General features: G+C 38.3%; 1 protein-coding gene across 1 annotated transcript in view; it reads right to left on the bottom strand.

The window, feature by feature from the left end:
- Positions 1-12,230: 12,230 nt before the first annotated feature.
- Positions 12,231-13,188, bottom strand: part of LOC138025704 (uncharacterized) — a 1,563-nt gene continuing 605 nt past the window's right edge. The window contains exon 1 of the mRNA XM_068872882.1: positions 12,231-13,188. This exon is cut by the window's right edge and continues 605 nt beyond it. Within this exon, the coding sequence (XP_068728983.1) occupies positions 12,231-13,188 (958 nt within the window).

Genomic DNA, 13,188 nt, shown 5'->3' with positions numbered 1-13,188 from the left:
ATGCGCCTCTATATGACAGAGAATCTTTCATGTATCTTGCCTCGTACCTTGGTACGAGAAGGCGGTTCTTGTCTCGAATGAAGTAAGAGCTAACACGATTTTGGCCAATATTTTCGTACATTATCTCAGGTAAAGACTCACGATGCGCCCCATAAAAGAGTCTAAGCACCACTAACTTATAATAAATAGAAAAGGTAGGCCACTGAACGTATCTAAGCACGTCCTCCGAAGCCATATCCTTAGGTAAATTGTAGATTATACATGCCGCTCTGCAGTGAAGTCTTTCTATTGACTTAAAAAGATCAGAATTGTAGAACATAAACTTCACAAAACTAAACCGTACTTAACAACTAGAAGAATGACTTTAAAATAAAAGTCCTTCAAAACTTCCCGTCATTTCTGCTTTTAAAGTTAGAATAACCAACAAGTGCTCGATAAGAGCGCGTGGAGCCATATTCACTAATGAACACAGCTGTTCAGGTATCAACCCTTTTATAAAACGAAGAGTGTTTGATTCAATTTATCATAAGTTGAACTTCCCTTCCGAGCAAAAATAATGTAAAGTTGTGGTATACGCCCAGTCCGACCATTGAAATGGAAAACGTTTAGTTATTTATTCATGATAAAAGGTATGTTTCACGCGATGTTTCACGACAAAATTCCTCCTCGCATTTGAGAAACCACAACGCGGTGAAATTGCTCTCCAATATTGCGGAGATTTAGCATTAGGTTTGTGGAAAACTGCAAACTTCAGGCACCCTAACCATAACCTGAACTCTAAGCCCAAATCGAGGAAATTTTCTCGATTTTAGCTGATTTTTTTGCTTTTTATCTAGAGAGGTCCCCAGAAACGTCCTTAAGAAAGAGTTACAATGAGTTAATTTTCATGGCTTTATATATGGAAAGCAGCATTTTGTCGTTTGCCAGTTCACGTAACTGACGCAATGCTCAATCTTTCTAATTTGACAGGAGCTATAGACCTTATATTACTGAATTTGACTTCATCGACGAAAAATCCCTTTTGCAAACGTGTCAAATCCTGGCGGCCTCCTCACTTTTAAATTACGCTTGGATCGTAAAACACGCGGGTGAGAACCCTATCATATTCGTAAATGTTCATCAATCAAATTCAAGCTGGACAAACTCTGATCACCCTATATTCTGAACTGTTGGAAATACACGTCCGAAGATTAGTGACGGCTCATCACAACTACTAATTCAAATGTTATATCAATCTGCAGTTAGCTGTTCTCTATACAATACGAGCATTCGGGACTCAGAAATGCAAAGGGTGCACGTTGCTTATTTTATAGATCAGTACAATGTCAGGCTATCTACCACACGAAACCCTTCTCGGATTTTAACGTTTCTTTGAAAGAGAAAGGTTGATGCTCATTGCACGTACATGCACAATACGTTACTCAAATCCGAAGGGGTCAGTGACTATCGTAATTGCAAATCGCAAACGCACAATTTCCTTTTCCTCTCTCTTTCTTAATTATTTATTTATTTATTTATTATTTTTAATCGTGCCGTTTCTGCATTAACAAAACAAAACCGGAATGCATTTTAAAATAATTTCAACAGAAACATACGGTAACGTGTTACGTGTTGGCTTAGTTCTTATCTTTAATTTCATTTAACTTTTTCTCTGTTTCACAATTATACGAAGTTAAAGAAGGGTCGTTTTACATATTTATACAAAATTGAAATAAAGTACTCATAAATGAGAGCGAAGAAAAGGCCAAGCGTAATGGTACTACTGATGATGGCTCGGAAATCACGACGTGTCCACATCTCTGATCTGAAAACGCAAGGAATCTAAACAAGTGATTTGCGGATGGCGCAATGGTGAAAGCACTCGCCTCCCATCAGTGTGACTCGGGTTCGATTCCCAGACGCGGCGTCACAAGTGGGTTGAGTTTGTTGGTTCTCTACTCTGCACCGAGAGGTTTTCACCGGGTACAGTATCTCCGGTTTTCCTTCTCCTCAAAAACCAACATTTGACTTGATTTGTGTTATTTATTAATTTCAGTTTACAGTGTCCCCAATTAGGGCTCCAGTGCCAGAGCAACTACACGCTTAAATAAAGTTCCTTCCTTTATCGATCTTTTCACAAGTTAGTATAAACTGTCAAAACGTCCAATCAAGCAGGATTTGCTCATTGCACCATAGAAGGAAGTAGTAATGAGTAACCGGCCTACACAACCCCTAAAAATGGAGACTATTGTACCTTGCATATACGTAAGTTTTTAACTCTTCATAGTTTTGCTCTTTCGAACATGTTTTTTAGGAATTTCCCCCTATTGAAAGTTGCCTATCAAGCTCCGTTTTTCCATTAAAACATGTTTGAAGTTTGCCACTGATGGGGGAGATTGTGTTTTTATCTCCAGGATAAATTGATCTTGAAAGCGTATGCCTTTGTATACAACGGTGTCTAAAAACATAATTTCAGTATTTGAGATTTCAGCCGTAAATTTGATTGTAGGATGATGCGAGTTTGCTTGCACGATGAACTTGTCTAAATGGAGTTTGCTGACTTTCCACGTGGAAATACATTGTCGGTATAGCGTTTCCAAACTAATGGTTTTACGACGCTTTTGCTAAGAATCTGCAGTTAGCTGTTCTCTATGCAATACGAGCTTTTGTGAACCAGAACCGAAAAGGGGCCACGTTGCTTATTTATATATCAGGGTAAAATTATACATAACTATACGTCATTTAGCACACGGAAACCTTATTCCACCATACCTGTCTCAAATTGGAAGGGGTAACTATCGTGGATTGCAACGCACAAACGCAAAATTCTTTTTGTCACTTTTTATTTTTCTGTTTTTTCATTTTCATTTATTTATTCATTTATTTATTTATTTATTTATTTAATACTTTTAATCGTAATTTTAATTTATTTATTTGTTTTAAATCGTGCAGCTTTTGCGTTAAAAACTTAGCAAACCAGAATGCATTTTAAAATAAGTTCAACAGGAACATACGGTAACGTGACAGTTACGTTTTGGCTTAGTTCTTATCTTTAATTCGATTTAACTTTTTTCTCTATCTTTCACGATTATAAATTTTAATTAAAAAGGGTCGTTTTACATGTTTACACATAATTGAAATGAAAGCGAAGAAAAGGCCAAGTCCTTATCGCTAAAAACGCACAGAATTGATCTTTTTAGCAAGTTATGTAAAACTGTCAAAACTTTCAATCAAGGCGGATTTGCTGATCGTACCACACCTGCTCTTTATAGGAGCCGCCCAATGACATGAAGTCAAGATTAGAATAAGCTATTAGTGGTCAGGCTGCTGTCTTTTTTACTTGAACAGACAATCATTATTCATGTGGTCCGGTAATGAAATCAACCATTCGACTGATGTAAACGCAGGGGCGGATTTAGGGGGGGGGGGGGGGGCCGAGGCGGCCGCGGCCCCCCCTTTCAGTTCGTCGGAGATTTTTTTTTTGTCAAAAGATACAATAATTTTATCATTTTGTAAGCAGTCTGTTGGAGCTTTTGATTTTTTTAGCTAAAGCGTGATTTTTCGCTAATAGTATGACCAAAGTTGTGCGAATAAACTTTCAACTTACAGGCGCTAATAATATCCTTTCGAAATGAGGAAGAAGACTGGATGCGAAATACTTGTCTACAGTCAACCTATCTTACAGAGACTGTAACAACGTAAAATCTTAATGCCTATATATATAATTATATATATTTTGTGACTTTGAAGCGAAGAGTCAAAAACCATGCATCGTTATAACCATAACTTATAATTTTATTCAATATGGAATCCTAATACATTACGTTCCAGATTGCACCAGAGTGCATGTAAGAGTACCCAAATTTTCAAAATTTTCTGGGGGGCATGCCCCCAGACCCCCCTAGAAAGTAGCGCCTAAGGCGCTACTGAGGCGCGCTAACGCGCGCTGATTCGTATTCTTGTTCGGCCCCCACTTTCAAAAAATGCTGGATCCGCCCCTGAAACGTCTGAACTTTGGATCAGGTTTTATCATGTAAGTACTGAGATTAACTCACAGAAATGACAATGATGACGTGATTCATATGGCTGACGTAAGAATCCCTAAACAATTATTGTACAGTGAGTTGAAATCAGGTAAGTGACCACAACACAAGCCTAGGAAAATATTCAAGGATTCCATCAAAAATAAGCTGAAGCAGCTACAGCTAGATGTTGATACTTGGGAAGAGTTTGCCTAGGATCGCTGTAAATGGAGAAGCTGTACTAGAGAAGCTTGCAAAGCTTTGAAAGTTAAGATCATGGCACACAATAAGCTTTAGAGTGATCTGCGTAAAGGTGTGCCCACCAACTTTGACGCTAACATCAACAGGTGCGAGTTTGAAACCTGCGCAGGCATATTGCTGTCTAAGGCCGGCTTTGTCAACCATCAAAAATCCCAAGGACAGCAACCCTCGGGCGATGTTCTACCCCCACGACTACATGCGTTTTATGCACCAAAGTTTACAAGTCAATTGCTGGCCTAAAGAGACACATGCTGGTGCATAAGGCGGTCCTTCCTCAGAAGGACATCGTGAACCCTGTGAAGACCCTAACATTAGCCTGCTATATTTGTCATCGACACTGTAAGTCAGCTGCTGGTTTGAAGAGCCACCTATACGGAGCCATGAAAGAGGTACTGCTGTTGGGGTGGATTCAAACACTGGTGCTGAATGAGACGGCAATCATCTGCGAAGATGGAGCAATCATTATCATCATCATCATGTATGTGGTCTGTCCTCTTTGGTATAGCTAGAGGGTCGCAAGTCAGAAAACTGTACAAGGTTAAGTGCCTCCCCCTCTCTAAACAAAGTTATCCTATCGCATCGTATCGTATCTATTCAGAAAGGTTTAACACGATTACCCATACATTAGCAATTATCTTTTCAAAATAGAGTCGTAAATCGATTTGTAAACTCGATCGACGAATCTGATAAAACTGGGCTAACACCAGATCCGCCTCGAATGGCCAATATTCTTATAACAGTCATTTTGCATCTATCGGACACAGATTAGTCACTCAGTTACCGTCATCACGGCAACATTCTATTTAACAATTATTCCATAAGCGCGCGTTGGATATGAGATGGTAAATAGCCAACGAGGCGCGTAGCGCCGAGTTGGCTATAACCAGTCTCATATCCAACAAGCGCGAATGGAATAATTGTTTTATTAAATTCCTTCAACTCCAAAAATTTGGAAGTACGAAATATGAGCGGAAAAAGCGAGCAAATTCGAGCGAGATGGAAAAAAAAATTGATGAGAACTGATGCGATGTTGTGTAATACCTTGTTGTCAGACAGACGCAGGCTCATCACAAAAACATTTCTTGCCTTTTCGCGTACTTCTAAACGTCGGAATTGATCCAAACTTTCCACAAAAAAAGTATTTTTTCTCCTTTTTAGCTTTATTCAAAGAGTAATTTCGCATTCCGGCGAAAACATTTTTAGTTTAGCAAAGCTTAACGCAATCATTTACCATATAAGGTCAAACCAAGGTATATGAGCTGATAACCGAGATTGAGTGAACCAATCAGAGCACGCGAAATGCATTATCCGAGGTTGAGAATTTAATAAATATATATATACAATCATGATAACTCAATTCAACTAGGAAATTACCCCTCAAAACTAAAACTTGCAAATTAAAGGTTATCCTTATCGACAAAGACGGTGGTGACCGGGCGGACTCAAATAACCTTTATGTTATCCTTAGAGGAAAAAGTAAATACTGAATTAATTAAGCTTTGTGAATGGCTGACAATGAACAAATTAACCCTAAACATAAAAAAATCAGCTAACTATTATATATTTCTGAATCACAAAAGTCAACTCCCCTACCATCCAAGAATAGATATATTTGATACTGATATATTTCATATATTTCATAAAGGTGCATATTTACTCTTGGATGCAAAGATTCTGTTAAATATCTCGGTATATTTATATAATTGTATTTATTTACCTTAAGTGGAAAACTCATATGGACTTCATCACTCTTAAAATCAGCGAGACTATTGGTGTCATTGCTAAATTAATACACTTTGTACCACTCTCTGTAAAAATCAAGTTAAATCACTCTTTTATCCATCCTTTCATTACAGATGGAATTATTTCATGGCCGGAGTCAAGCTTCTCAGTCTCAAATAAGAAAACCTTTTTCGTCATCAAAAACGAGCTCTGAATTTAATGACTTTTTTTCTAAAAAAATGGGAAAATATTATTCCTTGTTTTATTAATCTTAACATCCCACATTTAAACTTTCTCTACGTGCCTTTTATTTCCAGTTTGATCATTAAGATTAATTTTATTCTAACTTATCTCTGATTTACATTCCTATAACATCTTTTTCTAGATTTCAGAACTAGCTCTTAAGGAGTGCATTAATTACCTAAGAATATCAGATGAAGACTAAAGAACGAAAGACATATTTTAAAAGACATATTTTAAAACTGAAACTCGTACCTTTCAAAAGATGCACATTCCACAAAATTAACATGAAGCATTTAAAGTGAACTATTTAGCATTATAAACCTGTAATTTTATTTTCAGTTCATCTGTACATAAACCTGTATATTTTTAGCGCTAGACCTTAATAGAATTAGATGTGAACTATTCTACCCGTCTCAATTGGCTATAGCTATTTGCAGGTAGATACATATATTCCTGTCATTGTTTCTGAATGACAAAATGTCGTTGTTTGTTGTTTTTGTGGGTAGAGAATCTCGTGATTATTTTTGCAGTTTCCACATGAAGACCGTCTACTTTATTCTCCCCTAGAGCAAAGGTGCTCACCTCTGCTGCCTGTTCATTGGCTGACAGGTGGTCGTCAATATCTGTACTACAAATAGCATCAGCTTTCCTTTTTCATTTGGTTCGGCCGTTACTGCCGCTGGAGCAAAGTGACGATTTTCAGGCTTTTATAAGGGAAACTAGGAGATTTCAAAATAATATCTAAAACCAAGAGAAGATGAGGAGAGAGAACACGTTCAACATACATGGGCCTCTTCCAATATCAATTCTTTTCAATCTAAATTTAGCCCGTGGTCATGGGTGAAGTGGCCCATTAGGCCGGAGCTTATCCCGGTTTCTGTAGCATTAAGCGACTAGGAGTATATCTACTCCCCCCTGGATGAGATGCTAGTCCAACGCTGGGCTACCCCCAGCCTTGAATTCGCCGGTACCTATTTATACAGGCTGGGTGTAGAGAGGCACCGTGAGAGTAAAGCGTCCCGGCCAGGGCCCGAACCCTCGAGCTCTCGATCCGGAGTCGAGCGCACTAACCATGAGGCCACCACGTCATCCATTTATTTAAGAAAGAACCCTAGTTGGTTATCATTGTCTGCGCGACCATGAGCACGAGACCAAAATAACTTTCACCGCAAGGCGCGAAGCTTTTGGGCATAGGAATGTGTTCCAGCTCTCCCCTCATCCTCAGTCTCTTGTAATGCACAAGCACGGGACACAATTTATCACCCGTGGGTGTTGACAAAATGTGGTCGTGTAAGGTGCGAGACATGTTTTATCATTTTGTCGCCCTTTTAATTAAAAAGAGACACTAAAAACTGCATTTAGGGAGAAAAGTGGTCAAGAATAAATGAAACTTATGAATAAAAAGCAACTGTATGGTTTCCAAAATTCGCAAAGATGTAATTGTGATGTATCCAATGTAAAAATTCCGGCTTAAAAACTTTAAATAGTTAATAGAGTTAATAGAGAAAATTGAGTTGAAATACATTCTTTAAAATTAGTGATTAAACTCAATTTTGTCAGCTTTTTCCACTTACAGGACTGACTTAACAAGAACTTTTTATATGGTCATGATGTTGACCAGTTTCAAGTTCTCCGTCTTTAGTAATTAACTGCAAATTAAATTATTTTTCGTCATCGCGGTGAGAAGTCCGATCAATCGCAAAGAAGTCATTGATTGATTTCACGAGGTGTTTTTGACACTCTCTAGCTGAGTTTTCAAAAAGCCGTATGCAAAACGAAACCATTCGAATTTAAACTCTATTGCAGCAAAATCTGACGTTTCTTACTGAGAACGAAGAATAATGACAAACAAAACAAAAACATGGATGCTTGAGAATAGAGTTTCCTGATACTGTGTGGAATGAAAATCAATTTTATAGCGTTCCAGTATTGTTACAAAAAGAGTATGTAAGTAGGAGGGCAGTGCAGGAAAATATGTGGCCCGACGTCATGGCGTACGGGCCATATGATAATATTACGTATTCTATCCCCGTTTTACCGTAGTAATCAACTGTAAAATCATTTCAACTTTTTGTTTGTTTTCTTTTCAAAACTCCAACCTGTTGTGGCCACAATTAACTGTCACCAGAAAAATTGATACTTTTTTAAAACTTAAGTTTCAATTTCAACTAAAAATTTGGAGAGAAGTAAAAGACAGGTTCATTAATAGAATTTGGTCGTCTGACCGCAATTAAGATCTGCTCCATACAAGTTTTAAATATTGAAATGTCACCGAGGCAAAAATTTCAAAGCTGCCTCATCCATATAAAAGAGAATTCCAACAAACCTTTTGGAGAAGGAGTATGTTGAAAACTTCTTTCCACGATAAAGTATGCGAAAAATAGCAGAAATAAATGCATAGCGGCTACTTCATTTTGTAGCCCGCAATCTGTCATGCGGCACCATTGATATTTGTTCAGCAGGTCCCTAAGCCGCAGAGTCGCCTTACAAATGATCGAATTCTGTTGACACAGCTCCCTGGAGAGGGAGAGATATCGACTTTAAACCAACCTCATCCCTTCGTGCTTCATGCGTTTTCTGTACCTATATTTGGATATTTACCTAGTGGTTCTGTACCTCGATGCGGAGAGGGGTAGACCAATCAAACATATATTTTCATACACATGGGCCTGTTATTTGTCAAAGTTATTTGTCAACGTTACCATGACAAAGTTGATAAAAACTTGAATTTTCTCTCAACATGCCACCTTCACTTCATCAAACACGGCTCTCTGAACTTTGTCCAGTCCAACTCTCAAAGGAATTCTCTAGAAACCCCAGTGGTTATGACGTGATCATCTTTGGTGTAAGAAACGTTAATTTTTTATAGTGTTTAATAAACAACGTACATTTCATGTTTTGTACTGACAAGATATTTTTATCTCCGACTTTAACTAGAGACTTGCTTCTAGAAAATCCCTGAGTGAAAAAAGTACAATCGGGGCATCGCAACACGGGGACGCCGCTGTTTCTATCATAACACTTGCGTCATATCTCGTTTATTATATATTTAATGTTCATTAGGTTCAAATAAATATCAGTGCGATTGGCTTCAGATGAAAAAGAACGAATTGTATTTGTATTTTGCGGTACGTCTCGGACAACTGAAAACACTGTTAGACAAATAACCTCCACAGTCGACTCAATTATTGCGCAAGCGATATTACTTTATAACTGACATCAACGTAAAGTATCCTTTTCCCTCAAGGTATTTTTGAGAGAAATAAAACATATAAACATTAATCGCCACATAAAATTGGGGCAGTATATTGGAAATTCAAAATGTGGAAGAAATTTTAGTATGATTTACTGCATTCTGTTGTTTTCGTGACGAAATCAACAATTTGGAGAGCTCCATTAGTTATTTTGCCATCACGGAAAAGTTAAGGTAAATCCTTTCCGCAATGTGAGGCCAATTACTTAAAGTATAGAAACATCCACTGGAGTAAACTCGTCAGAGGTTTAAGTGAAAAATATCCCGTAGATTGATCAAGAGGTCGTTTTTCATTAATAACTATCGTGAAACACACACAGGGTTGAAAGAAACTTCTAATGCAGCGCCAAACAGAGCAAGTAATGACCAAATAAAATATGTTTAGCTTGTTTTATCAAATATAATAAAGAATGTAGAAAAATCACTTATAGTCGGATACCAAGTCACGGTACATATACTAAAATTTCAATCTTTAACACAAGCTGAAGACCATGCTCAAAAAAATCAATCCGTAGATCCATTTCTTACATACGAGGATTGTAGAAGGAACCTATTTAAAGTCAAATAATTAAACAACTGAGGCATTTGGGATTTAAGCTTGATTCTTGATCAAACAATTTAGATGCAAAATCTGAATAACTTAAGGGGAAAATCGCTCTTTTCAAATCAGACAACTACAAAAGTAATATCGACTAAATATATCAAATGGTCTGATCTCATACCGATTCTTTGGGACCCCTGAGGGACTAATTAGCCACATTCCAAATTGACCTATTCAACATATCACAATAATAATCGTCATGTCTGTTCTAACATTGAGCGGAGGGTGTGAAGTGCAGGTTGTAGTCTAGGGTTGCAGGTCATTGTTTTACCATAACTGAAACAACCCAAACCGTTGCAAAAATGCTAACCTTAGGCTAAACATTATTTTTGAGGCCTAATGTTAGTATTGGTAAAGGTTGGGATTGTTCCAGCTATGGCCAAACAATGACCTGCAACCTGCAGTTTACACCATCTATACATTGAAGACTAATGGCCAACTGTTTTGAAAACGAATCTCTGTCACCTAATGAAAAAACTAGGTGACTAAATCTGAAAGCGTTGTCAATGGCGTGACCAAAGGCCACACTACAAGATGACACGCAGACGTTTTTAGGGCTTCGTCACGCGTTCCTCCCTCCGAACGGGAGTGATTTTTCGTTTCAGCAGATGTTAGTGAGGGAGGAACGCATGAGGAGGCCCTAAGAACGTCTGCGCGGGAGCCTGTCTATTCACCAAGAGTGTCGCCTGTCTTTCATTTGTTTTGCTACAAGACCATGGTAGCCCTGACGTGAATACCAGTTATGATTAATTTAAGACTGATGAACTGCTTTCTTACAGTACTTTCCTTTATTGTTTTGAACAGAGACGGCTGTATAGCTTCATGGCATGAAAAAGATGTCCAAACGCTTTAAAATTTACTTCGTCGATTGTATCCTTGTGAATTAATAATAACTTTTGCAAACTTATGGCGTTGTGTGTGGTGTTATAAGTGTTTTGTGTTATTTAACCTTAAAACGTATGCAGGAAGAAAACCCAATTAAAGTCAAATTATTTTGTATAGATATAAGCAGCTCAACACATCCTTTTTTAAAATTAATATATCATTTCACTTTTTCTTTCATTGTCGCCAGCTTACATAACGACTACTAAAAATGGACGGTAACTGAAACAAATACTCGATAAATCACTATTTATCCAAAGCACTGTTGCTTTCCATAAATCACACTGAAAGACGAAAAGGGAAGGGAGGGCTAAACTGGTTTAAATAAGATTCTTTTCGTTGCAATTAGTGTGTGTTTGTGTGCGTAGGTTGTTTTCTGCCAGTCTCTCTCTTGTTGTGTTACAACAATAGTCCTGAGCAAAATATAACATGACACTTCAGTGAATCACAGTCTAGTGACTGTAAAGCAATGTCCTGAGCGTTGATGATAGGAGTGATAGCAGTGACGTTGAACTCGCGTCATCTCCATCCAAGAGACTGAAGGATGATTACCATAGTAGACGGTGGTACAGGTTAATTTCGAGAACGTTGTTTCGGCTTAATATTGATACAGCTTTGAAATGACAAACATTGCACAACCACTCAAAGCAATTATGTTATTGGTTGCGACGAATAATAGGAAAACCCAAACTGCTACTAATGTAATTACTTATCAATTGCCATGGTTGAGCATAAGACTTTCGTGCGGGAAATCGCGGGCTCAGTGTGACCAGCACTAACTCAGGATCTTAAAAATAACTGATGAGAAAGTGCTGCCTTTGTAATTTTCCTGTGCAAGTGGCCAGACTTTCAAGTTTTCTCGGATATGACTACAAACCGTAGGCCCCGTCTCACAACCCTCAGTTAATAGTTAATTCCTGTTAATCAACTCTGTAGTAATAATAATAATCATCATCATCATCATCATCATCATCATCATCTATTATTATTATTATGCAGTATAAACGTTCGTATGCTAGCTTAGCATTTAGCTCAATAGGGCGCAATTGCGTAGCCTAAAGGCTGTAAAAATAACCTGAATATATCTAAAAAGTTCGTATCTACATATATCGATCTCTATATAAGCGAATTAAAAGGTTAACTTCGATTCTTAAAAAGGTAGAAATGTGAAATGAATCTCTTCAGACCTATTAAAACAATAATATTAAAGCATCTAAGACGATCCTAAATAATTGTTCTGTTGTCTCTGACCGGAGTTAGTATCTGCTTATGTTAACACTTTGAAAGATCTCGCAATGTGCAGACTTTCAGACAAAACGACCTTCTGCATTTTCAACAATACTTCTTTGCCCCTTTTAACTCCTACAAGACTTCGGATGGTGTTCACCAGTTCCTCACTGTATCCTCCTAACACGTCCATTACGATGTTAAACTGTTTCACTTGATATCCAGGAAACTGCCTCTTCAATTCCAGTCGCAATGGGGCATACTTTTCCGTCTTCTCGCAGCTCTTGATCTCCCTGTTATTCATCGAAGGACAGCTCATCTCCAGCAAGATGACAGACTTTGCTGTGCTATCCACTATTCGGGCGTCAATTCTGTTAGCTCTCACCGTCACATGATCTGCATAAACAGGGACATCCCAGAAGGCTTGCGCTCGGTCATTTTGATAGACAGGTTTAGGCTCGCTCAGTGAATACCATGGCGGTACGCTGTCCATTAGGTCTAGGCTGTACAACATCTCAAAAAAAATTACTTTCAACACCGCATTATGCCGTTGCAGATATTTGGACTGCGCAAGCGCAGAGCAACCAGCTAATACGTGGGCCACCGTCTCAGCTGCCTTGCCGCATAAACGGCACATAATCTGGTTTGACCCCGTTCTTGTCTTCTTACTCTGGTACACTCGGGTGGGAAGTAACTGTTCGTACAGCTCAAACACGCCAGCGATAACATATGTCGGGCATGTCCTCCATTGCCACAGCCAACTAAAGCTATGGAATTGTCGGACATCCCCTGTACCAGAGCCTTCTTGTTCTTCTTCCCATCGAGAAGCTATCAACTTTCCCTGCCAAGCTTGGCCTGATACCTGATCTTTCAATTTCTTCTGCTGTGCGCCTCTTAGCTTCTGCTTGATGTTTGACTCTTTCAATACTTCACCTTCCTCCGTGCAGCACATTGGGGTAGGGTATGTAGGAGATAGCTCTAATCCAAGATCTCTACTA

The sequence above is a fragment of the Montipora capricornis genome, chromosome 12 (genome assembly GCF_036669925.1).
Source record: "Montipora capricornis isolate CH-2021 chromosome 12, ASM3666992v2, whole genome shotgun sequence".
Classification (NCBI taxonomy): domain Eukaryota; kingdom Metazoa; phylum Cnidaria; class Anthozoa; order Scleractinia; family Acroporidae; genus Montipora; species Montipora capricornis.
The sequence above is the reverse complement of the archived record's forward strand: the minus strand, read 5'-3'. Positions and strand labels throughout refer to the sequence as shown.